The sequence below is a fragment of the Castor canadensis genome, chromosome X (genome assembly GCF_047511655.1).
Source record: "Castor canadensis chromosome X, mCasCan1.hap1v2, whole genome shotgun sequence".
Classification (NCBI taxonomy): Eukaryota; Metazoa; Chordata; class Mammalia; order Rodentia; family Castoridae; genus Castor; species Castor canadensis.
The window spans coordinates 127855074-127882470 of record NC_133405.1 but is presented as its reverse complement, the minus strand read 5'-3'; the positions used below and the strand labels follow the sequence as shown (position 1 = coordinate 127882470).

Genomic DNA, 27397 nt, shown 5'->3' with positions numbered 1-27397 from the left:
CCGCCCCCCAGTCATACTGATCTACACTTCCTTCTTCAGCAGGTCTACACCACTGTCTCACAGCACGAGTCGATTGCATGTTTCATTGTTTGCGACACCAGGATGCCTTGTTTTTAGATGCTCTCAGCTTTGATCTGATAAGAATGTATTTGAAGTTTTATGCTTAATTACTTTTGAGTGATAGAATATGTGGAAAATGTCTTTCTCAGCCAAATGGAATCTTTTCCAAATTCAAAATAGTTAAATATAATTTTCTCCCTTTGCTTCAAGTTTCCCATCGAACGGCACCCCAGAGACCAACTTAAACCTTGAAAGGTTTAGCCAAAAATGTTCTGGAGCAAATGAAAGTGAAGTGTGTCACCTCAGCCAGTAGCTAGCCTGTGTCTCATGCAAAACCTTGAAAGCACTGGCCATTATTTATTTCTAATAGGAAACCAGGGTTGGTAATCAATTTCCCCAGAATGCTGTGAGGGCAAGGCATGGCCCCATGGCTTGCTCTGATGTGAGATTTGAGGCCAAAGGGAAAACTGAAATGACTCTAGACTCTTAAGGGTTTTGAAACAGGTGCAGTCTCTCTTCTTTCCCTCTGGGAAGCGTGCTGTCCACAGTTAGATGAGTGCTTCAGCAGCAGTTCATTGAGTTCTTGGATGAAAATGGCAAATTTCTCCCCAAATGAGCTTATTATCTGCTGCTGTTGGGTGCAAGGCATCCCTTAGCTATGGCGGGAATTACAACTTCCATCTGTTCCCTAATGTGAAAAATGTGTGCAGGCCTCTGTGCTACCAAGCTACATGAACTTTAGACATTTAGATCTGCTGACACATTTGGGTCGCGGCCCTCGGAATGGCTTTTGTCAATTATTTCATTACATATCCAAATAACCATCGTGAGGGTGGTCTGGATTTGTGATCTGTGACAGTGTGGTGGTGACATATTTCTTGCCCTTGGAACTCTCTGTTTTTTGGCTCTGTTTAGGGGTTGATGATATATAAGGACTCAGGATATTTAATCATTATTACTTTTGAAGTGAGCACAGTACCACCATTATGAAACATTCTTGGGCACAGTTACAGCCAAATCCATATCATTAATTCTTGGCTTCTTCCCAGAGTCTCCTGTCTTTCACCTTGCTCTATTATTTTGTTCGGACAAATCAAATAATGCTTTGTGCTTATAGAGCAACTTTCATCAGAAAATTGTAAGGCCCTCTGCAAGCTTTTATTTCTCTAAGTACAAATAAATATCTTCAGAGAGCCATGCATATTTAAGCATGTTTATTTGTGCTGAGATTTTTTTAGTGGGCAAGGAAATTATGACTTTCCATGTATCCACTTTGGAATATAGACATGTAATGTGCAGCCTTAAATTTTACTTGGCATATTTAATAAATAGCCCTTGAGCAAGTGATTGCATACAGTCATAAAGGCTCTTGAGAATATAGCCAAGGTTTAGTTTCTTCTACTAATTCTATATACTTGAACATTTTCAGAGTTGTATCTGGTGTATCACATGGAGAATTTCTTTTTATTAATTAATAACTGCTTCTGATTGTCACCTGGAGGTGGAAGAGTTTTGACTAAGTAAGCAAGATTGACTCACCAATTGAAAACACAGTTATTTAAGACTTAGTCCATGGTTTAATTCTGATCAGATGAGTTGGTGATTGGTTGTTTGGTTTACAGAATACCAGGAATCTACTTTTTACTAAATTGACCCATTCTGAACTTTATCACACTATTTAGCATCCTTGTGAAATAGAAAATGCTAGTTATTCACCCAACACCATTTTCATTTCATCCTGGATACATAGGTAGACTACATTTCCTGGCATTATTTGCAGGTAGGTGGAACTCTGCAATTGTGTTATGATCAATGGGACATGAACAGAAGAAAAAGTTCTACTCTTAGCCCTGACCTTGAAATCTCCCCTTCTAGTCCTCCACATACTCTTTCTTTGCCTGATAGCTAGACGCAGAGAATTCTGTAGAAGACCCTAGGATCCCCAGGGGATGCAGGGCTGCATGATGGAAGAAGGCTGGTTCCTTGAATGACTGCATGCAGTAGAGCATCTCAGCTGAACTGCCTTTAGTGTGACATAAGCAAGAAATTGATCTCTCAGGCCTGTGAGATTTGGGAGTTGTTTGTTATGCCAGTTAGCCTACCCTAACTTATATTCTTTTATATGTAGTGGAGAATCAGTGTTTCCTCATACACATTCTACAAGTGTCAAGGGGACATGCAAAGCACATTGCTGGTGTTGAACAGTAGGTCGTGAAAATGCGTAACCAATGAGCCACGTGGCTCTTTGATCACCATGTCCAATTAAGTCACATGGTTATGTGATTTTCTGGTTTGAGTCAGCTTTTTATCTGGGGCAGATGCAACCATGGACAGTTTTATGCAGTAAAAACTGATCATTTCAGTAAGTGACTTCTCTAGAGAAGGGAAGGGAAGGGAAGGTGCAGAAACCCATATGAGTTACCAATACTTCAGGCTGTAGCTTCTGTTTTTTTCTCTGAGAAGCATTTCCTAATCCCCACCCATGTCTGGGTTGACTCCCTCCATGCCTGTCATCCTGGGTTCTTGCCATTGCTCACGTGCCTACAGCTAAATTCCTTCCTCTACCTGGTAATGTCTAGCTCTTGATCCTGGCTTTCTTCTGTTGTAGAGATCAGAGACCATTTCAACTAGGTCCTTGATTGTTTTGTCTTCACCATTCTGCCCAGTACCTGGCACATACATATTGTTGACTGGATGGTTAAGGGAATGAATGACATTGGGATTCTGGGTATCAAGTACAGGCAATAGCCTTAGGATCATTCATGAACTGGTTCTCAAACCACATAAATGAAGCATGCTGGATTTTTTTCCTACTTAGAAACAGGAAAACTAAGGAGGTAAACTGATTTTAGTTTTATCAACAGCTAAAACACAAATCAGAATTAGAAATAAGGACAAGATTCATTTTCGGATTTTGTTTTATTAGTCACTCTGAGTCTTTAAGAGTTGGAGCTCAACTAATTGGTGGCCTAATTCCTTTAGTGAAAACATTTGAATGCAAAACTACAAGGAGAGATTAAGGACAAATTGTCTCATTTATGGACCAGGATAAGTCTTGATATTTTACTCTTTTGTTCATTAACTTGACAAACATTTATCAAGCCTTTTCTATGGGAGAGCCTGGTTCCCAATTCTGGAACACAGTGGTGCACAAGACATGAAATGATCCAGTTGTCAAGGATGTTAGAGTTGAGCAATGGACAGACTTACAACAAGCAAGCAAGAAAATGGCAGATGGGGATGAGATTCCATGAAAAATTTCAAACAAGTCAATGTCTGGGCCAGGAAGATTCCATAGTCAGCAAAGCATCTGGGAAAGGAGTATTCTCACAACATGTAAATTGAAGCCTGAATGACAAGAAGTTGCCAGCCATAAAAACAGATTGGGGAGAACACTCTGGGCAAAGGAACATGCTAGGGAATTTTCTGGCCCTGAGATGAGAGAAAGTGGCCTGTTAAGGAATGAGACAATGTCTGGAGTGGTGGAAGTAGAAAGTATATTGGGTAGGGAGGGGAGAGTGGGGGATTCAAGGAAGAAGTGGCGAGAGACCAGGCAGAGGGTGTTCATGGACAGCTTTGTTTGCTCTGTTCTAGAGTCTAGATTTAAGCCTGAGAGCAGTGGAAAACCATGAGAAGGATTTAAAAAAGAGTAGAGAAATGAACTGATGTGTATTTTGGGGAGAACATTTGACCCACTCCTTGGAGTAAGTGCCCCAACCCCAGCCCCAAATAAAGGCCTGATTAGAGGGAAGGCCAAAAGGTGTGAAAAGAAGCAGCCACTTCTAGACTCCTTGGAAGGCAGAACTTAAGGCCCTTGGAAGTATGTGGGACATGGGAATTGGAGCAATGCCCAGGGTTCTGGCTTGGGCATGGGAGGTACAGATGGTGGTACCCTCCTGTAAGACAGTAAACACTGAGGAGGTACGGGTATGCAGGAGACCTGGCCAACCCCAATCCCCAATGGCTTGGCAACAAGAAGTCTACAGGAGACAGTTGAATATGTGGCTGGGCCAAGAGAAAAGAGGTGGGCCTTCTAGGTAAGCACTCAGGTGTTAACCCAGAGGAAGGACATAAGGAAAGACAGGATGAGGGCAGATTCTTTAGGCTTAGCTACTTGACTGTACGTGACATCTCATGTTTGTTTGGGGGGGGGTTGTTTGTTTCTGTTTTGTTTGGTTTTGCTTCTTTATCATTCTCCATTTCAAGATGTTGACTAGTCGTTTCTGCCTGTTTTGTTTGGTTTTGCTTCTTTATCATTCTCCATTTCAAGATGTTGACTAGTCGTTTCTGCCTGTTTTGTTTGGTTTTGCTTCTTTATCATTCTCCATTTCAAGATGTTGACTAGTCGTTTCTGCCTCTCCAACCTGGCCTGCCACAACCTTGGCTTCTCCTGCCTTGATTTGGTACTTTCCCCATTACCTGTGATCCTCAGAGGGCTACCTTTTCTGTCACATGACCTTTCTAAGTCCTTCATTCCTCTGTGTCTCTAGGAGATGAGCTCCTCTGACCCTGATGAAGAAGGTACAACTGGCATCTCTGTGCGGACCTGGCTTTGCATTCTGGCCCTGCTGTCCTTGAACTGTGTTGTCCAGACCTCCTTTCCTTCATCCACAAAAATGAGGAAATCGAACTGAAGAGTACTTTGAACTTTAGCGTTTTTTCTGACTCTAAATTATCTCAGCCCTCAGGGTGAAGCGAATGGCCTCTTCCTGAACTGGCAGTAGGAACTGAAAGAGAATAGCTTTTTATATATTTATTTGTTTTTTGTTTTCCTTTTTTACATTTTTGTGGAGGCTGGGTGTGCTACAAAGGTTCGGCTTCAATTAAAAACACTCACAAACCTCCTGCTTTGTTTCAGTTTCAAAAAGGAGCATGTCTGAATCCCTAATGCTCCAATGTAGATGTGAAGAGGCACTGTTGCAGAGGCCTAATTTAACTCTTTTGCTTCCCAAATTTCCTTTATTGAGAGCAGGAGAGATTTCAAAGTCTTGAAGATACAACATAGAACATACCTTGACTTTAAAAGTCATCGACAAGCAGGTCCCAGCACACAATTATCCATCCTTACTCAAGAGCTCCAAATGCCAGCTTGGGCTTATGGAGCCCTAGTATTTAGGCAAACATTGTTGAGTGTCTTAAGAGAGAAAACGGGCTCATCAGTTATGAAGGCTATGGGGGTCCTAAAGCAATGTTCCCTTCTCCAGAGAACACAGGAGTCCAGACCTCCAAATTCATGTTCTGGAATTTTGAGCAGTGTCCTCTTACCTCAGGTGGGCTGTGTGCTCAAGTCCTGATCCAGAGGCATCAGGAATACATTGATGGTCTCTGGCTATTGGGTGAGCAAGTGTAATTGGAGATGGGTTGTGATTCCACTGAAGCAGCCACAGTGGCTGGGTGAGCAGGGCCTGGAACCAAGATGTCAGGCAGATGCTGGCCAGCTACCCAGAAGTTTGGTCTATGCATTCACTGATGGACTGAGAGCTCTAGCATGCCCATCAGAGTTCTAGCTTGCCTCTAGACAAGGTGCATAGAGCAGGGGCTTCATATGAGCCCAACGCCAGGGCAGAGATGGGCTGCTCAGTGGCCTCTGTAATGCTCTCTGCCAAGCATTGTCAGCCCTCCAGGCAATGAGAAGGGCATTAACACAAGGCAGAAGGAGCCACTGCTTACCACTACCTGTGTTCTCTTCTTCTTGGACACATGGCCTGGCTACATTTCCCAGCCTTCCTTGTAGTGGCGGAGTCATGCTGGAGACTGAAGCCCAGACATGCATCCATGTTGGGGGAGAAGGGATGGAGGGAGGTGAAACTGTAGCAAGAGAGGAAGTGCAGTTTGTTCTGATTAAGGTCAGGACTAGGGTGCTGGGTCTTCTGACAGATACAGTCTCCTCCAGAGACCAGTGTGGATGACTGGATGCAGGCATGATTCCTGATGGACAGGAAACTCAGGTATTGGAAGCGATAGGGATGGCAAAAAGGAGAACTGTTCCCAGAGGTCTGCTGGTGAGATCATGTTCATACCTGTAGACATTCATGCCCTCATCTCAAATCCTGGCCTCTCAGTGTGTCCCCTAAGTGACTTCTTGCTGTAGTCTGAGTGTCTCCCCAAAACTTAGGTGCTGGAACCTTTATTTCTCAATGGAGCCATGTTGGGAGGTGAAGCCTGGAGGGAGGTGTTTGTGCTATGGGGGTGGGGCCTCATGAATAGATTAATGATTTCCTCCCAAGAATGGATTAGTTATTGGGGTAGTTTTGCCCTTCTCTTTTCTCTCCCATATATGCCTACTTGCCTCTCTGCTACCTGCTGTGAGTTGAGGTAGAACATGGTCCTTATCAGCAGCCAAGCACCATGCACGTGGATTTCCTAGCATCCAGAACCACAAGCCAAAATTAGCATTTTCTTTATAAATCACTCAGTCTCGGACATTTCGATGTAGCAATAGAAAGTAGACTGAGGCAGTTCCTCAGAGGGCTCCACCAGAGCACAGAACACAACCTGGTTCATCTTATTCTCCCTCATGTCCACACCCTCCCTGCCCCTCTCTAGCCACACCCTTGGTCATCGCTGTCAATGTAGTGAGCTGGGTCTCCTTAGCACAATAGCTCACATCACCTCTGGAATTATCATTTGAGTCCAAGTGACTTGAGGGTCAGGCATGTAGCTTAAATGTAGGATAGAGCTGATGTAGCATAATCATGGTGAGGACTGAGAAGCTGTGTGCATTCTAAATAAATAAAAGCATTTGAAGTCTATTAAGAAATAAGTCATGGTGCTGTTCAAACAAAACAAGCCATGTCATACTGCCCACCCTCAAATGAAATCTTCAAGAAGACAAATGAAAGGAAAAAAAAACATAAGTCATGTCTGAAAATTCTATTTGATCCTCTTCTGTGCCAAGCACAGCATGTGTAAAAATAATAATTAGTATTTGAACTTTTGCCCTTTGAGTGATGTCTGACATACATACAAAAGAGTGTCCAAATCATACAGCTCAAAGAATTAGTATCAAAAAAAATTAAAAACCAACAACACAGCCTTGTACTAGCCTGTCAAAATGAGACCTAAAATATTATTAGCTCCCCAGAGTCCTCCTTGGGCTCTTCTTCCTCACCAAAGGAAATTGTTATCTTGATTTCTAACACCATATATTAGATTTACCTAATTTTTAACTTTATAAGAATAAATTCGTGTAACATGTATTTTTCATCTGGCTTCTTTTACTCAACATTGTAGTTGGAAGATTGATCCATAGCCTTGCATGTAGCAGTGGTTTGTTCCTTCTCACCACAGTATAGTATTCCACAGTGTGAAATTAACACTTAGCTATTTCTAATTTTAGACTCTAATAGCCTCTTAGCATGAGAGAAAGCAGAACAACAGAAAGACCTGGGTGTCTGAGGTGGGAAACGGTCAGTGTGCATGCAACTGGTCTCATAGCTGAAGTTGGAATCCAAACTTTTGGATTAGGACCCCTTCCTAATCTTAAAAATTACTGAGGCCCCCAAAGAGCTTTTGTTTGTATGAGTTATATCAATATTTGTCACATTAGACATGAATGCTGAGAAGTAAAAGTATGCTCAGTAATTTATTTCAAAATTAACAGTACATGTATATTTATATTGTATATATTTATAAACCTGTTATATATGTATTAGGTTTATAAATAAAGTACTTGAAGAAAAATAGTCCTTATTTTACCAAACAAAAAATGTTAATGAGAAGAATGGTATTCTTTTACTTTTTTGTAAACCTTGGCCTGCAGTCTGACTTTGTAGAAGACTGCTGGATTATTGTGTGTGCTTCTGCATTCTGACTAGTTCAGTATCTCACGTCGCTCAAGAGAATGCAGTAAAGTAATGTGTTAGTATCATTATGAAAATAGTTTTGCCTTTGCAGACTTACTGAAAGGATTTCATGGACCCCCCCAGAGGGTCCCTGAGCAAAACCTGAGAACCACTGTTCTAGAACGCCATGGCCAAGTGTCAACCAGGTTTAGAATGGAAAACTGGCACCCCTAAGTCAGCCCATTTAAAGGGAGGGGGGCAGGATTGCTACTTACTCTAAGCCAACAGGAGTTATTTCACTTCTTCGCTGATTAAAAATCTGTATTTTCTTCTTAATATTTTATTAATCCTTCAATTTGAAATGTTTTGATTTTGTTCATTCTAAGCCAGTAACATCCATTAGAAATGTAATGAATTTATTTATAAAATTTAAAAACTTTTAGTAGCCACTTAAAATATGAAAAAGATGTAGGTGCAACTATTTTTATTAACATATTTTATTAGGACAATATTTTCAAAATATTATCATTTTGGTATGTAAGATCAGCATAAACTTTAATAACATGAAATAAACTCAATAGAAAGTACAAATGAGATATTTTATATCATTTGATTTATATAGTCTTTAAAATCCAGCATATATTTTCATTTATAGCATGTATCAACTCATATGGTACATTTTCATCAGAAAGACTTGATCTCTATTAAGATTCAAACAACACCATAAAATTTGGTAAAGTGTATTCACGTAGCCACGTTCTTCCAAACACACTTAAGTTTCCAATAACTGAATGGAGCATCAGTATTCGAATTAATTAAAATTAAATGAAATAAAAATTCACTTCCTCATTCACACTTCACCTAATTTCAAGTTCTCAGTTGCCACATAGGGCTAGCAGCTGCCATACTGATGGAGTAAATCTAAATGTTTAACCCTCTGCTTTTCTTATCTATCCTATCCCTTGGTTCTTCAGTGCTTTGAAGCCTGATTTGGAAAACTTATTCATTCTCATTATTTTCCTAGGAAACTGGTACCACAGTGAGTTTCTTCATAGATAAGTTAGGACAGAGTTGTGGGTGGGGAATCACTCTGGAGCCACAGTTTGCAATAGCAGGTTTCCTTTGAGCTTGAATTCCAGAACTTTCTCAACTGATGTTTTCACGAACCTAAAATAATCTCACATTGTTTCTGATATAGCTGTAAAATATGCTGCTGCCCCCAGCACATAGGTGGCCCTGGAATGGACACCTAGGATTGCTATCCACCCAAGAACTTCAATGGGATGATACCAAGGGCAGACAAGACTGCTGTGCTTATTTGGACTCAGCACTAGAAAATTTGTTAAGTTCTTAGAGATGATCTCCACATCAGTGTTAGAAGGATAAGGCAGGTTTTCTTGCCTTTTGTTTCCCTGTTTTCATGTGATCATGCTAACCCAAAGGGAATGGGAAGCAGAAATGAAAATCCAGCTCAAAAATACTCGGGGCAAAGATGCAATACTGAGTTTAGCATCTTGCAACTCAAAGGCAGCAAAAGTAATTTAACAAGTTTTAAAGAACCAAAGAAAGTCTGTACAGTATTGAAGGTTTTGTTCTCTTTATGAATTGCATGATCTCTAAATCATTTTAAATATAAAATAAGAAGCTACCTTTTACATCAGAGACCTCTTACTTATATTTGCCACATGAAAAAGACTGAAATTTCAAGTCTAACCATTTGATCACCTTCTTATAAGTTTTGTGGCTGGCCAATTGTTTGTCATCGAGTGGGCAAATGAGAAAAATGAGTTTTAACTTCATCTAATATTTCTCCTTCCCCAAATTGCCTCATTAAGCTTTTAGTCCATCTTATTACTCTGTTATAGCCATTCTCCCACTGTTGAACTCCTGTGAGAATCCTGCATGTGAGTGCATGATGTCATTTCAAATAAATATAAAAGGAACTGGAAACTTCTGGAATTTCCTTATCTAAGGAAACCAAGCTAAATATACTTAGTTTGCATCCAATAGGGGCTCAGTGAAGGTTAGTACCACTCTGGTTGAAATGATTTTATGACATATTAAGACTGAAGTTTTCCTGGGCTTTTTTATTAAAGCAGATACCCTAACTTTTCTGTCTCCACTCCACAGTATAAGATACCAGAAGAGTCATGGTCATATAATACCGCAGGCTAGGCCCAAAGTACCTTTCAATTAACACACTCAACTCTTGGAATCAGGAATTACGCAGATGAAGACAGCAATTGTGCATAATCTTGAATACACTTGGGTTTGGGGTGGCCAAGCCTTGTCTTCAACACTCACCCTTAAGGAGTCAGAGTCATCCAAAGATGAATAAAACTTAAATCAGAGTGTTAGAACTATGGGGGGGGGCAGGGCTTAGGGATCATCTAATGCTGTCTCTATTCTCCCTGAATGGTCTTGCTCTTAAGACCATTCAAATGTTCTTCTTCTTTTCTCAGTAAAATGTAGTTTTGCTTTTACTGGGATCCTCATGAGATCTTAGGTGAAGTGTTATCTGGTTCTAAAACTATAGAAAACCCCCTGGTTTTCTATAGGCACCGTTGACTGGTGCCTCTAGTTCCACCATTCCAGGTTTGTCCTTTTAGCATTAAGAAATTACATTAAAAAACAAACACCTTAAGAAACGAGTAAACCATTATCAGACTTTTTTTTTACTTTAGTGTGAAGAAAGGTTCAAAGTAAGGTGTGGTGGAATGAAAGTTTTATATCCGTAAGGCCAGGGGTTGGAGAGAGGAACAAGGAGCAACACCCTGAAAGGCTAAAGGCTCCAAAACGGGAACTTAGAAGACCACTTGGCTCAACAGACTCTCACTTCTTCTTCCCAAATGTCTTCATTTGTGTGAATGTGTCTTTGGCCTCCTGTGGTGACCTAGCTACTTGGTAATTGCTCTTGCCAAACTGGAGCCCAACTAAGTGGATGGTTCCAGTACTGAGGGGCAACTGAGGCCCAGGGTGAGAATTCTCAGCCTTTCTAGAAATGTTTGTGGGAGCAGCAGTGGAGCGTCATGTAAGGTAGGGAGGTTAGGATCTTGCTTTCAACTTCAGTATGAATAGGAACTTCTTATCCAGACTCATGGGAGAGCATGGGGTAAGGGGGTATGTGTATGTAGCTATATGTATATACACATGCACGCATATACCCATGGACTCACAGTCATGAGTATACACACAACTTTGTGTGCACGTTAACGTTCCTCCTGAAACACTCAGCAAAGCAAGTGGCAGGCTTTTCCTGTGGGTAGCTAGGACTGCAAACCTTGTCTTGTTTCTTATCTGTTGACTTTGGATTGAGATGTGAGTGGTGAGGGATGGTGAATTTGTACTTTCTGAGGCAGGATAATGGGCTCCCTAACCTCTATCATTGGGATAACCCAGCACAGTGCTTAGGAGCCCAGCCTCTGCCATCACCACTTCCAATGCCTTAGCCAAGTCATTTAGCCTCTCTGTACCTCAGTTTCCTGATCTATCAAATGGAGCTAATGCTAGTATCTACCTCATAGAGTTGCTGTGAGAATTAACTGAAATAGCACAGATAAAGCACATTAAACAATGCCTGATACCTAACAGGTGCTCAATAAATATTTTCTGAATGAATAAAAATTTCGTATTAATTTTATCCTATTATTACAATGAAAAAACGTTCATTGCATCGTGGCTTTAGATATAGTGGGAAAAGGGAGGCGAAGAGTTAAGAATCTCAACTTCTGTTCTTATAGTAGAGCCAGATTGTCCCAGAGGCTCATCTGCAGATATTTTTCAGTGTATGAAGGAAAAGGAAAAACAACAACTAAATGCCTCAAAACAAAACAAATGATGAAATCTGGAGCGAGAGGCAGAAAGGAATTGACATCTTGCAATTAAATAAAGGCATTACTACAAAACAGCTTCTGGAGAGACAGTTGAGCCAGACCTGGATTTTTTCATGTTTTCTCCACCTCCAGACTCGGGTTGAAAGTGTTGAGCTTCTTCTTGATTTGAATGAGCCACAAAAGCAAAGCATACTGTTCTCTTTTTTTAGCACTTCACACTCCTTGCTCTCTTCTTTGCTTGCTGTCCTGTGTCTCTGCTCAGATATAAGAAAACAAAATGGCAGCACCTCCTTGGTGAGAGCAAAGACTGAATGCTGTAGGTATGGGTCTCTATACAGGAATGGAGTGTTATGTAAACTCTACTTAGATAATCTCTTGATGAAAACCAACCAATGAACTTGGGATCATTACTACTCCCCATTTCCTTTCTTTCTGGTATTGAGAATTGAACCCAGGACCTTGCGCATGCTAGGCAAATAAATGCTCTACCACTGACCTACATCCCCAGCCCATTCCCCATTTCTTTATCATGAAGTGAGCACTGCTTCAGTGGACCCTGCCATCAGGCCTGGTAGATGCTGGAGCTGCTGTGGGGCAAGGCATCTTGAGGCCATGGCTGACTGGATCTTTAATTTTCCACACATGTTCACATATGTACAGGAATCCAGCAGATGGTCAGGAAGCAAGCTTGGGCAGCAATCCACTGACAAGTAGCAGTAGCTTTGAATAAATCACATTGGTCTGGGCTGCAAATTTGGCTCGAGGGAATGGGGACTCAGGCAAACAGGAGGAAAAGGCATTCACCCAACTTTTTCCTGAAATACCAGAAGAATAAAACAGGTCAGTAGTGAATAAAAGTTAGCTTATGGCCACCCTCCAAAGTGAGTTGACCTATTTAGGAGTCAAGAATAAGGCAAAGGAAATTCAGTGACCTGCATCTGGATTTGTTAAGGGAGATGAGCGAAGATACAGATTGCCAGGAAGTGAATTTCCCGAGTCACTGGTTATGGATCATATGAGTGGATATGGCTGGAACTCATAAGAAGGGCTCTGGGACATTGGCTTTGGGCCAATTCCTGGCAGAACTTAGCATACAAATGATAACCAAGGCAGAATGCAGTGGGAATCTGGTATGCCAGCTTGGTGGTCCTGGTCACTGCAAAGACTCTATTAATAGATTCTGAAAAGCTTATATGTTAACCTCTTCTCCACTCCTTCCATAAAGGGGAATCTTAGGCAGAGTGAGCAAGGGACATTAAGGCCCCATAGAGTGCAAAGCCAAAAAGTACTGAGGCTGGCCTCATCATAGCCTATCAGGTTGGAGTTAGTAGTGGATGCCACTGGTACCCTGTCTATATCTCCTTTACCAGCCTGAGATTCTGTAGTTTTCCCAAGTAGGTCCTTGCTAATTTTAATGTAGCTGGTCAGTTGACCAATGAGGACCATTCATTTTATCCCATCATTTTTATTTCTTTTCTTAGATTAAGCCCCATAGGAACTTTTTTTGCCCAATTTGAGTTGTAAATTTTGGGGGTGATATCCTAAAGGAAAAGATATTCCTCATATTCTCCCACAAGAAAGTAGATCCTTTTTCTTTCAGAGTTTCTTCTTTTCACCTTCCTGATAGACTGAATGTTCCAGCAAGTTCAGTGGAGTTCTTATGTTTTCTTCTGTTTGCTAATTCTCTTCTTCATCCTTCTGTGTTGCTTTCCTTGGACTCAGCCACCTGTAGGAATAGTACTACTGGCCTAACGTTCATAGAAGGAAACTTCTGGAAATCCAAAGGAATTGTGCATCTGGAATCCCAGAAGCTATTTCACTCTAGTGCCACCCCACCAAGAGCTGGCCAGCACTGACATCAAACTGTGCACTAGGCTGGCTCACCACCAGACTCCCTCCATTCTGCCATCTCATCCCAGCTTTCCCCTCAGCCCTTCTGCAAAGGTGAAAAGCAAGTTCATAAGATGAGGGGCCTTCTTTCTCCCCTGACATCTGGTTTGATTCTGGGCTGCTAAATAGTGTCTTTGCCATGAACAACAAAAGCTAATTCACTGTGGTTTTTAAACACCAAGTGCAAATATTTTTCCTTTTCAGCTTGGGGTCACTGGAAGGGAAAAAAGAGGGCTGAGGGGAAGATTAACCTTTTAAAACCTACTATGACTTCCCAGAGAAAATAAAACAATGGTAGCATTTCCTTTTATTCATGGGAGTCTTTTCATCATTGTTGTTCAAGGTAAGATTGGGGCTTTCCAGAATAGTTTTATTAAATGCGTTTGAGCTTGGTTTTGATGCAAAACCCCACTCTGATGACTTTTAACACCCCCTCCCCCCATACACACACAAATCCCAGTAAGGCCACCCTCTCTGCTTTCTCTCTCTTCTGCTTTCATCTCTGGCTGACTTTCCCTCCCTTGTCCCTGACACTGCTAATGGGAGAGGAGCAGCACAATTAGGCAATGGCCAGGCCATTCATCGATATCATGGACAGATGCTGGGAAAGCTAAAGATTCCATCTGGGTCACTTCTCCAAGGTTCCACCCAGACTTGCTGCTGATTTGGATTGTCTCAATGCATCCCAGAGCCTCAGCACCCTTCAGTTTCTTTTCAGAAATGAAGTCACCTATTCTGGTTCTTGCTGCACATGAATAAGAAGCAGCCTACAAATGCAGGGGGCCACAGCCATCAGCAGAGACCTAGTGACTAGCTGAAAAGAAAGCAAATCCATGTCTCTCACTACTGGCTCCTCTAAAGTTCTCTCTGGACTGTGAAGCAGAAGCTCATCCCTGACTTTCCATTGATTTCTCTTCCTTCTTTATCTCTTTCCAGCTTTGTACATAGATTTTACTTGCTGGGCTCAAGAGGGAGGTGAAGCTCATGCATGACAATATAGCTAGCAGGGCAAGACTGTAGAAGTGTCTGAACCCTCCTGGTCTTACCAAGAGGAAGCCCTAAGAGGATCCAGGATGATTAAAGTTTGTGAAGGGTTTGAGGAGTCTTGCTTTGTACTATTACCATTGTTGTCTGCATCTATGAATTGAACATGTTGATACAGGTGGTGTGTGTGTGTGTGTGTGTGTGTGTGTGTGTGTGTGTGTGTGTGTAGGGTGGGAAAAGATCAGAAACTCATTTGCAACCTCCAGGGAGCAAACTCTACTTGTATCCACCCCCTGCCACCCTTCTTGTCCTTTCAGTGCGTGTGCAAATATTTGCAGACCTGTTGCTCACCCTCACACCAACCCAAAATTTCACAGCCAAGTCAGTCAGCCCCATCCTGGTGAGAAGAATGGGTGACATCCTGGGACAGCTGTGGAGTGGTGGGATGGAATCTATCCCTTCTTGTGATTGGTCAGTTGGCGGAGGGACTGGGCTGCTGTGGTCTGGCTTTTAGTATTTGCTTAACTTTCTGTCTTTAGCAATATACTCTAACCATGTAGCACTTGGCGGAGTTTCTTGAACGGGTTGGGCCTGAGAGTCTGCATTTCTAACAAGCTCCCAGGCGGTGCTGATGCTACCAATCCCCTGGCCAATTGCACTTGGAGTTCCAAGGCTGTAAAGAAGTACCACTGTGTTCTAAACTCTTCCAGGGCTGGGAATGGAATTGTGCTAGGCCCCTCCTCTGGAGACAGGGTGTGTCTGAGGCTGCCTTGGAGTCCTGATTTGCCATTCAAGTGAACCCCAGAGGGATTAGCAGCTGGCCCAGCACTTGGGTGAGACCATCTTCCCCTCCAGGGGGGAGTCCCAGAGGCAGTGTAGAGGTTGTGTGAAAATCTGTATCCTCCTTGCTGAAGGTTGCCCTCTCTCGCCCTCCCAACCCCCCTGCCCTGTGTGCTGACTTAAGCAGATCAGTTTTCAGTTCGCTGGCATTCAGAGAGAGCTTTGCATAAAAGAAAAGGCCCTTCCTTAAGAAGAAGCAGAGCGGGAACCCAAGCATGGCTCTGGCCTGCTGCATGCCCAAGAATGCAGGTATTTGGGGGTTGCAGCATTTTCTGGCAAGACAAAGAGGGAGGGGAGTTGGGGGAGGTCAGGCCTAATACAGAGGGGCTTGCTGTAGTTGCTTCCTGTTTTGGGGGCAAGAGCAGAATGTTTCCTGAAGAAAGAGAGCCCTTTGGCAGGAACAGATGTGAGAAAAGGAAGCTGTGCTTGACCCTCACTCACAGCTTACCTTGACATTGAGGGTCACCAGCTCCTGAGCTCTGGAACCTTGGGCTGTTCATCCTGGCTGGCCAAAGTTTTCCACTTTGTGTTGTGAACTGCCCACGACGGAGAGGACAATCGTTTCTCCCGCCTCTTCTTCTGCTCTGCCATGTGACGTCATGAAGGAGGGTGCAGACTGTGTCTGAAATGGAGATTCCAGGGCAGGATCCGGGGCTCTGGCTCAGGGATGCTGGGAAAGGCCTGCATCTTGCCTGGGATCACACTGGGTCTTCCTGCCCCTTTCTTCTCCAGCACCCCACCTCTACCCATCTTCCAGGAATTCCTCAGTATTTCACTCTCATCCTGCTCTTGCCTGGACAGATTTATCTCTTTAAGGCCCCCAAATTCCCTAACTTCTTCTTTCTTCTGTCTTCAATGGCCTTAAATCAGTCTTTTAAGCCACTTTAAAAACCTGTTGACACTTTAGCCTTCTAATTCCCCTTTACTATATTCTTTTATTTCACAAGGTCCACCACACAGTGAAACCCGGTTTGGAAAGTGTCAAACTCTTCAGTGTTCTTCCTCTCAGGGTTAATCCTTTCAATTTTAACTCAGGCTCCTTCCTGTCAGGGGTGGCTCCTTATTTTTCTACTCTAGACTCCAAGGCCCCAGTCGGGTTGTCCCGCAGGAAGCAGGCCGTGTGAGTTGAAGCTGACCACTCTCTTGGCCATTTGGGTTGCTTTTGCAAGGGTAGTGATGGGGAGGCACTGGTCTGGGCAGCTTTGTTAGCTGAGGAGAGGAAGGAAACATGCATAGGGACCAGGCACTTTTCCATGGGAACCATTGAGCCTGGGTTACTTTGTTCAGTACCTTGTGTTTTCCAAATTTTTCTGTGGAGAAGTTGTTCAAACTCAAAAACCCTAATACCATTCATTACTCGATGTGCAGGCTCCACCCCAGACCAATTAAATCAGAATCTCTGGGGATGGATCCAGGCATCAGTGTATTTTGTTAAAATTCCCCAGGTGGATTCCAATGTGAAGACAGGGTAAGAGCATCAATCGTTTATTAGAGCCAGGCATGTTGGTGCATGCCTGTAATCCCAGGATTTGGGAAGCTGAGGAAGGAGAATCTCAAGTTTGAGGCTAGCCTGGGTTATAACCCTGTCTCAAAAACAAATACAAAAAACCCTCCACAAAAACCAAACAATAGGAACAAAAAGAATCACTGACTTAGGTAAGAGAGAACTCCACTTTCCCTCTGGCCCCCGGTTTTCCTCAGGGAACAGGGTGAGACAATGAAAGGCCTAAATTCATATCATATAGATCGGTAGATCCAGAGGAGAGGATCTGACAGCCAGGCAGTGTTTATTAGTTGGGCCTGAAGGACTAAAAATGGGAAGAAGTACCAAGGCCAAGAGGCCTTTCCAGGTGACCACCAGAACTTTGCAGTTTAAGCTCAAGGAGAAAGACAGGGAGAGGAGGGGCCTTTTGAATCATTTGACCCTGCTGGCTTTCAAGAATTGAAATATCCGTGGCGTGGAGGTAGTTGACAAGCCAGGGAAGCATGGGGCTGGGTTGCAGAGCTATGTGGCAGAGAGCTCAACTTTCTCACAGCTGCTGGCATGTTATGAGTTTGGTTATCTTTGAACATTAGTTTCAACAAGTTTTCACAAGGTCATGTTACCCAAATTGGGTACCATGTGGGGAGACCAGGCCTTTAATCAGAGTTACCTCCAAGTAGGACTGGGCAGATACTGCATTCAGCACAGAAAAAACTAAAGGGAAAATGACCACTTTTTGCCTCCATGCAAATTTTATTACACCAGGTTTCATTATAAAAATGTTAGAGGTTTGGGGTGTGCATTTATTACATAAACAATGTAGTTACTATGATCTCCAACATCTTTCAAGCTGGAGTCTCAAAGGGAATTTTATTTACTAGATTTAAAGCCATGGAACAATTGTTTCATATGATTGCCTTATAAGCATAGGAATAACTCAGGGAAAATGAAACTGCTTTCTTCTCTTCTCAATCTGGAGAAAGGCACAGCCACATGCCAACAATGCCAGATTTTGTAGCTGATAGACTACATTTGGGTTGGGCGTCAAAGGGATGGGTAGTCTGGCCTTTAGGGAACATGGGGCGAGTGACTCTAGTTTCAAGATCCTGTTGCATTAAGCTTAAGAGTGTCTGGGTGACTTGACAGGAGTATGAGAACCACTTGGGCTGATCAGGCAAATTCACAGGAATCCAGATCTCAATGCCAGCACACAGCCAGTATCCAGGAGGCTCAGCAACTACTGTCATTATTTGTGCCCAGATTTATCTTTTCCAGAAGCAAAACTTTCACACCAGTATCAACGTCAACTCAGGTCCCTCAGTGCATTTCTGGGAACTCTGCAGTCAGAGGTAGGTTGCTACCATCTTATGGCAAAGACCATTTTGTCAATTGTATTGGTATTTCCAATTTTAAGTTAATATATCTGATATTATGTTCTTCATTAGATATTTTAAACTTTTTAAATATTTCTTAAACTGAATTCTTAATTTAAAAATGAGAATTGAAAAAACTATAAATTTATCTCCAAGTACAGTTTTGGTAACTTCCATTGATTTTACTATATGGGCTTATTGTTTGTTTTATCCTCCAAACAGATTTTAGAGAGGTAGCAAGGCATAGGAAAATGAGCTTCAGTGTCTGTCAGACTTGGGCTTGAATTTTTTTTCTGCTATTTATCAGTTTTGCACTTTGGGTGAGTTATAGGATCACAATTTCCTTATTTCTAAAACAGGCATAAAATATTTGCTTTGTGTACTTTTAAACAATGATTCAAGGAAAGAATGCAGGCAGAGGACTTAGCATGTACACCTAGAGGATGCTCAATCCTTGGTCATGATGAATAATAATAATAATAATAAAAATAACATACCACTGGCCTAGGCCAAAGCTTTGTATCTGGGGAGCTGCTCTCCATTTATGCCTCAGGCAGAAAGCCAGGACAGTAGGTATCCTTTCTGAATCAGCCCACTTATCCTAATGTCCTCCAGAGGCACTGCCAGATGGGATGTGAAAATAACAACAGTGTGCCTAGGGGAGGGCAACTGCTGCCAACTGTTACCTTGGAATGAGTGTACCCAGGCAAGCCAGGGAGAAAAAAAAAAACTCAGCATGAAAATTCACCATTGAGAAATTCCTCTGAAGTTTCTTGGTTCCTTTTGTGGGATATCCTTCAATAGAATATTTGAACTTATATGTCCCATATTTGGTTTCTTTCCTGGCTACCTAACTGGGTTGCTTTCTATTCTGTAAGACTTCGATTCTTCATCATGGGCAGGACCTTGAAGGAGGCGAGCATTTAGAAAGGAAACTTTATAGAGCAGCATCTCTGTGCTGGACACTGGCTTGGTTCTGGGCATCAAGCATGACTAAGATGCACGTCCGTCCTTGAGGACTTCCAAATCAGGAGGATATTGACCTATGAACACCAGAAAGGCTGTTGCCCATCCACAGGATGGAGGGACCAACTCACCTTGTACGGGGTGGCATGAGAAGTCAAGTGAGGCTGATGGAGGAGGAAACTTTGGAACTGACTGTATTAGGACAAACAGGCTAAAGGATGTCAAGTTTGGGGTGGATTTTAAGGTGTGTTGAGTCAAGTTTGAGGGGTTTTTTCCTGCCTGTTTTGTTTTGGTTGATTCTTTCCTTCTCTTAGTCTGGGACGATGGTAAGATTTAGGAAGGGATAAGGCTGCAGAAAGCCATAAGCAACTCTAATCTGCTGCCTGCACTCTCCCCATTCTGCACAACTTCGCTGTTGATAGAGATAAATGGAGGTGGAAGATACTTGTCTGTGTTCAAGGCAGAATCTTCTAATCTTCTCTGAAGCCCACCCAGGGCCTCTGAATACCTTCCTGGTGCCTGTAAGAAATTGACTCTCCTGAGAGATGCTGCATCTCATGGCCTTGTCTGTGGCCATAACTATTGATCCTGAATGTAGCTACAACTACTGACTCCCCAAATGGCAGGAAGGAGATGCAGAAGTGCATTCATCTTAGCCACATTCCCTCACAACTGAAACCAGGGTCTACTTATCCAGCAGCCAGCGGCCAAATGCCAGACTCCAACAAGGGGAAAGATGCAAGCGTTTCCTCAGCTTGGAAGAGCCAAGGCTTCCCAGGAATGTTATCTTTGCTCCCTTCTTGCCCTCCCCCTGAAATCGATTGAGGAGGAAGTTTTGATTTATTTATCAAGATAGAGTAAATTACTCTTCTTTCACCACCTTGTCTTTGTGTTATGGTTGCCATGAATTGGCCATTAACAACTAGGACCCTTTTCCCATCTAAGCTTTTATCCCTGGAAACCTTCACCAGCAAGTTAGAGTTGGGTGATTAATTTTGAAATAAGGATGTGCCAGGGGCACACACCAACAGCTACAGAGCCCTGGACTTAAATAGACAATAAATTCTTCATTCCCAACTAATGCAGGCCTATGGCTCCTATTCTGAAAACCAGGGGTGATGACAGGGGCCATGGGTTTCCAGTGCTTTCCACAGCTGTCTCAGAAAGCAAGCAAAATGGCTGCCAGGGAGAATTAAGATAATTGCGTGTTAAGTCTCTTTCCTTGGAAAGATGTTGATTTGTAGCTTCTGTTGGTTAGGCTTTTATTGTTCTCCTTCTGCCCTCTCCTCTAGGTTTTTAGTTGCTTCCTTTTATTTATTTATTTATTTTTTTTTTACACGAAAGACATCATGGGTAAGAAGAGATTTTATTTTGAAGAACAATGATCACATTAGCAAGGTGACAGCAGATAAGCTAAAAGTCACTCCATTTTCTGCTGGGGAAAAATGTTCTTCGCCACCAAATCTCATTCTGCCTCTCTTTGTCTAGTCTCCTTTTATAGGAGGGTGGCAGGCCCAGCTACTGATGGACTCCGAAGAAATATCTGGGAGATAAGGTACACCCTTCATTCATATAAGAAGGGAAGCTTTTGAGTTCAATGATAAAAAATGACTTTCTTTCCTGTTCCACAACATTCTTGTGGCTGGAGCTCTCTGTAGGACAATGACATTTCTCTGTCCTTGGTCCAACATATCAAGCAGAAAATAGCTATGAAATCTGAAACTTGGTAAAGGGCAAAAATCCAATTCATTGCAATTTAATAGATGTCTAGGCCCAGACAATAGCCTGCAGGTACAGAATATGCCCCACATCTTGCCTTGTATTTGGAGCAAACCTGAGGACCCACTCCATGTTTAAAGTGTTACAGCCACATCTAAAGACTCAACCCAGGGAAAGAATAGTAAAACCAAACCATTGTATGATCAGATTTCCAAGTGTGTCTGTTTATAAAAACCAAATGCAACGAAAACCAAACTTCCAAACAATCAGGAGGAAAGAAAAAGTAGATGTGAAAAAGGGGATGTGAAAGACACTGGGAAAAAGCTTCCCAAGGGAGGTGGGATTTGAACTGGGCTTTTTGATGGATTGACAGAAATTCATTAGCCAGGAAAATAATAACCTGTGGTTAGACTTCTCTTAACTTTGGCTTCTTCTGCAAAACCTTACTGTGCACAGCACAGTGCTTGGCACATGATAAGGACTGGGTGAATTGGCATGGTTGTGACTGCTGTGGTCATGACTATCTTTGTCATTGGAGGTGGTATTGGAAAGCATGTGAGCAAAACCTTCCGAGTCCTAGAAAAATGATGCTATCAGTCAAAGGTAATTAAAACCCCTTTCCCAGGCCTCTTCCCCTCTAATCTTACCCCATTCTTTCTGAGGTTGACTGTCATCTTTTATATCTTGGCACATTCTGGTTAATACCAGCTCACCTCTGGCAAAATTAAAGCAGTCCTACCCAAGTCTGAAAAGATTTTTTAAAGCCACTCCATTTTCCAATGCAATGTCTTACGAACTGCTTTCCAATTTTGATTGTGGATAGATCTTTGAGTAAAGGTGTAAATATAAAACCAATAGCTGTGCTATCATTTCTCCTGACTCTTGTTTTCAACAACTTACTTTAGCAACTTCAAAAAATATTCACTGGGGTGATGTTTTTTCTTCTAGTCTGTTTATCCTCCAGTGGTTTCATTTAGGTCACAAAGGAAAGATGTCTCTGGAAAGAAGCAATGAAATTTATTTCTTTTAGAGTTTGGCAGTTAAGATGGAAGCCTAAGTATTTTTGCATCATAAATACTTGATATGTGTTTTAGAGGGGTTTCTCCACTGATGTTGGGGGCTGAGAGGTTTTGGGGCCCAGTGGTTGGAGAAAACTAGGATGTAAATATTGAAAGTCATTTAATGACCCCTTATTATGGGCACAGCAGGATTATGCTAATTATTCTGTCATAGTTGATCCTCATCACCACCCTCTAATGCAGGTACAGTTATTATTCTCATTCCATAGATGAGGGAAATTAGACTTAGAGTATTTCCATAACTTACTCAAGATGACAGCTCAGATGTCATCAATTGTTGCAAAGCCACAACTTGGTCTTGGATCTGACTGCAAAACCTATGCTCTTTACCATTAGGCTGCCTACAGGGACCTGAAGATAATGACCCTAAACTAAATGTGAGGGTAGTGTTTTTAGGTTATCATACAGTGCCTTGGGGAAAAAAGTGGGAGCACTCAATGCAACCAAAAGTTAAAACATATTCTATGGCCTATGGTACAATCCCTGTATAGGTCATCCAAAGTAGAAAGGAGCTTAGCTCTTATTTGAAGGAGTAAAGATTAAGCAGCAGAGATTGCCTCCACCAAAATATGAGACTGTGAGCTGGGAAGTGTTGTCACTTAGATAAGGAATAGAACCAGTGGTATTCTGTGTCTCCTGAAGAGGGAAGGGATGGGTAAGGTCTGTTACTTTCTCTTTCAATTCCTTTAATGACTCCAGAAATTTTTGCTAATTAAATTACTGCCTGTAACTGATGTATTTATTACCCAGCACTGTTTATCAATGACATATTGTTCAAATATTCATTTCCTAGGAGAGGGTTGTAAATGTCTTCTGGGATCATAAAAAGTGATGGATTAAGAAGTATTAGAGGTTGTGGCAGGTCAAGAAGTTACAATGAAGAATTTTCCACTCTGTTTCTTGGATGTATTGGCAAATCAGCCTGAAGAGATGGTATTTCAATAATAAGAAAGAAGATAATTTGTTCTCTAAGTTCTTAACTTCAGCACGTTGGTGAAGATGCTTGGAGAGATTGCACTTTATCTCATTTAGGGTCTCTGAATGACATAAAAAGTAGCAGATATGATTAAAGCTCTTCTTGCAGCTACAAAAAAAAACCCCGTTTTTAAGTTTTTCTCTTCGGCAATCAACCATCTTCACAACACCATCAGCATTCCCAAATTTCCCAAGGCTACTTGCTCCAGACAACCACAAAGCTGCCCTGGGCCAACAGTGCCACCTTTTATCTGTACCAGAGGACTCTTGGACTCAGCATCTTTTCCCCTCCATCTTTCTTGCACTTTGTGCCTCTCTAAAGTTCTCTGCATCCGGTTCATATTTCAGTCAAGAAAGCGTGCTTGCATTTTTCCATAACAGCATGCTCTCTCTGACACCTCCGCATCTGTATGCATTGTCTCCTCTCTGGAATGCTTTCATGAACTGTTTCATCTGCCTGACTCCTAGTCAGTTGGGAAGCAAGTTCAGAGCTTGAACAAGGAAAGACTTCCAATACTGATAGAGGTTTTTGAAATTCACAGAGTTGCTCAGTAAAGCACCTCCTTTTGCGGCACATATAAGTACATGTTAAACAGCAAATGTAGGAGAACTATTTCAGGTACAAACATATTTTCTCAGGTTAACAAAGAAGGCTTCTTTCTTTCTTCTTTTCTTTTATCTGCCCTTTATAAAACCTTGTCAGCATCAAAAAGAACCCCCTTTCATTATATACTCTTTTCTTCTGAGGAGCAAAATGAACTAAATTAATTCATTCACTCAGTACTATAAATACCAAATAGAAAAGCCATAGATGTACAGATGTGAATACTGCCTGTATAATTATTTTTTTGTGCTTCTATAACTAGAGGGCACTGAGAAAAGAAAAAAGAAATTATTCAAAGTTCAAAGGCTCCCATATTTACTAAGAAAATAAGAAAAGAAGCCCAAACATCCCCATGTTTAGAGAGCCGAATAATCAACGGATATGTTATCTATCAGCATTTTCTTCAAAAGAAATGGCTTTATGTAGAACTGATGGGAACACTAAATGCTGAACATTTTTCCTTTTAAATAAAGTTAGTAATTAATTTAGTGATTAGAGTGCAGGCTTTGGAGTTGCTTTCACTATTTTGAAATTCCAGCATACAGCTAAGGCTGAGAATCACTGTTCGAGGTATTTTGTTGTAACCATTATTTCTTCCTTTCTCAGATAGTTCAGTTTGGCTCTAATTTAGTTTATAATTATTCCTGCCTTTGAGGGTCTCCATCTGTAAGTTTCTGAAGTATGTGGGAAGGGGAGGGTGGACATCTCTTTCCCTTTCTCCCCCCTGTATTTTTGAATACCTTATCATCTTTAGAAGACAGCTGTGATTATGGTTGGTGAATACAAAGCTGACACCACATTTAATAAACTGTAGTTTGTCTTGTTCCACAGTGTTTCTAGTTCCCTGAGGGATTTCTGGGGTTATACATTGGCATTTTTAGTCTTTAAACACATCATTTCTTCTCTTCCTTCTATCCACTGATTATTTCTTGAGTTTGGCTCTGGGCCACTCACCTTGGCCCCCAAACCACATGATCCAACATCAGCCTGACAAGGCCAGGATCAGAGGAGGAAAGGTGAGCTTGTGGAACTTTCTATAGGAGGCATCTCTGAACTGGCATTTTCATGGGTCATATTGAGGTGATATGAAAACTTTGAGCTATAAAAGTATTTGTAGCCATCAGAAACGATTTACCTGTTGTTGTTTTGTTTTTCAAAAAAAACTTTAGTTTATCATTGCTCTGCTTAGGCCAATAATTCTTAACCATTTGTGTCTGTTTTGACGTATGACCAAAAGTTTGAGGGAGATGCATAAGTTAGCCTTTTCTGCATAACAAATCACCCCAATACTTAGTGGGCAGTCTTTCTGGAATGGGCTGACCCAGTTAAGCTCTATGGAGCTTGCCTATGCATCTGTAGTCAATTAACTGGGACTGGATAACGAAGATTGGCCTCATTCACTTGTCTGGTGGTTAGCAATCTATGGGCCAAGATGAGCGGGCAATTGGGCCATGTTTGTCTCATCATCCAACAGGTTAAGCCCAGCCTTCCTTGTGGAGAGGCAGCAAGCATGGGTAAATATCAAGGTCATCAGTAGTTGGAAGGCTTCTGGGGTCCAGGCTCAGAATATGCACAATGTCACTACCAGTGCATTCTATTGTCCGAATTTAAGTCATAGGCCTGCTCAGATTCAAGGTGGAGAAATAGACTTCAACTGTTGATAGGAAGAGCTAAAAACTACTCTGGCTACTTCGGAAATGTACTGCAATAACTAAGCAACTTTTTAAATACATAAATTAAAATGGATCTGAAGCTCCTCCCATAATAATATATTGCCCACATGCATTCAAGCAGACTTTGCTAAGTGAGAGAGAAAGACTTGGGAATTGCCCATGGCCATGACAATGAGTAGTCCATGAAAATACCATGGGTTATGGCAGAAAAAGGTTGTGGACAACTGTCCAAAAGGCAGTGTAATAAAGTGGGGAAAAGCATGAACTCTGGAACAAAGAGACCTGAGTTTAAACTTCACATCTCCAACTCGCTGTCTGGATGTCCTTGATCGAGTTACTTAACTTCTCTGGGCACCAATTTCCTTAACCATAAAGCAGGAATAATACCTAAAGCATAGGACGGTCAGGAGGGTTAAATAAGATTGTGGTGCAATGCCAGCAGCTGGTAAAGAGTCACTTCATGTTAGTCACATCATTTCATACTTGTTTCTTTGTTCTCTTACGTTTTTGAAATTCATGTGTAGTGGGCACAGTAACTGTCTTTTACTTAGAATCAAAGCAGTGGTGTCCCTTTTGCTGCCAGATACCAGCTTGTCTTTTTCCACATATTGCATATCTTTCAGAGATGACTTTGATGCAGTATTTTTAATCTGGGATCTTAGCAGTGTTTGCAAATATAACTTACAGTTAACAATTCTCAGGCAATCTTAGCTTTTTGTGCTATAAATTATTTCACATTTTTGAGTTATTCATAGCTTGTTTCTTCTTTATGGTCTGGATATATTGTGGAATTAGGGGAATCCACCATCAGAAAAGAACATGTTGAAATAATAGAAGTTGGGCAGCAATCTATGGAAACCATGTTCTTTCAGAAAGAGTACATTTGCACTGAACAAGATTTTCAAACATAACCAGGAGTTCTAAGTAGTGAGGTTCGTCTTTGGGGACTAGGGAAGGCCAGATTGGGCAGAACTTCTGCTTAAGACTTCTCTTCTGATGCATTCCATAGGGTTCCATTTTGGCTAAATCATCATAATTCCTACCAAGACAGCACAGAATGATAATGGTTTTATTTATTATTTTATATGCATTGCCAGTATATGCAAAGTTTTATAGCTTGCTATAAATCGAGAGGGATTATCACAGCTGTTACTTATTTTAACAGGTCACAATACAGTAGTTTATGCCAGATGGTTTGGAGAATTTGGAGAGGGAAAATTTATACAGGCAGCCTTATAGATACTAACTTGGGTAGTCGTGCTCTGAAATTAATTTACATTTGTTGTGATATAAAATATATATGAATAAATACATAGCTCTTCATGAACAAGTGATCCATTTTATAGCAGTGATTTCTTCTGGAAGTCATGGGGGGTCCCTTGTGAGCAATGGTGGGGCAGGAGCAAGAATAATGCGTTTCTATTAGAATAGATGAGAAGTGAAACTCAGCCACATTCATATCTGTGGAGGGGACATCTAACTTGCCCCAGGGAAGTAAGCCTTGGAGGCAAAACTGGATCTTAGCACGTATTAGAGCCAAAGAGAATAAATCCAGAAAGTAGCCCTAGGTAAACCTAAGGAGGGGGTGTGTGTTAGAAAAGAGTAGAGCTGGAATTGGGATCCTGAAGGTCACCAACAAGGTCAATATGGAACAAAAAAGTTACCCAGATCTAGGCAGCCACAGAGCTTATTCCTGCCCTTCGGGATGCTGATGTTTATGTGTACGATGCTTAATTCTGGACGCTCAGCAGAAATGGGAAGAAGAAATAACTTTGGAAGGCAATTTTAGTTCTGGGTCTAATAGAACAATAGAATGAGAGACCCAGAGAAAACCTTACAAATGGTCTCTACCCTCCTTGTTTTATAGATGAAAAAAAAAAAAAAACAAAACAAAGCAAGAGGGTCATTGAAATATGATCATATTAGTTCTTACAATCAAAAAATAAAATCAGACTGTCAAGATACATAGACTCCCTTGGCCTCTTCCATTCTCCTTCTTCTTGATCCAGTCTCACCATTTTCTCTTCTGCTTCCCACCTCATGCTGGGAAAGGACCACATCCCCACCTGTTAGAACAATCCAGATGATGCTAGGTCTAAAGCATGGCTGGATTTTCTTGGTAAATTGCCACCAA

The 27397-nt window shown here is 41.7% G+C and overlaps 1 protein-coding gene across 3 annotated transcripts in view; it reads left to right on the top strand.

Moving 5' to 3' along the window:
- Window positions 1-27397, top strand: part of Nhs (NHS actin remodeling regulator) — a 324344-nt gene that overhangs the window by 210520 nt on the left and 86427 nt on the right. The window contains exon 1 of one of the 3 annotated variants that reach the window (XM_020186518.2): window positions 8374-15640. The exons of the other annotated variants lie outside the window; for them this stretch is intronic. Within the exon in view, the coding sequence (XP_020042107.2) occupies window positions 15607-15640 (34 nt within the window). The 5' untranslated portion in view covers window positions 8374-15606. Of the gene's footprint in view, window positions 1-8373; window positions 15641-27397 lie in introns of those variants that run through there. 3 annotated transcript variants of the gene reach the window in all.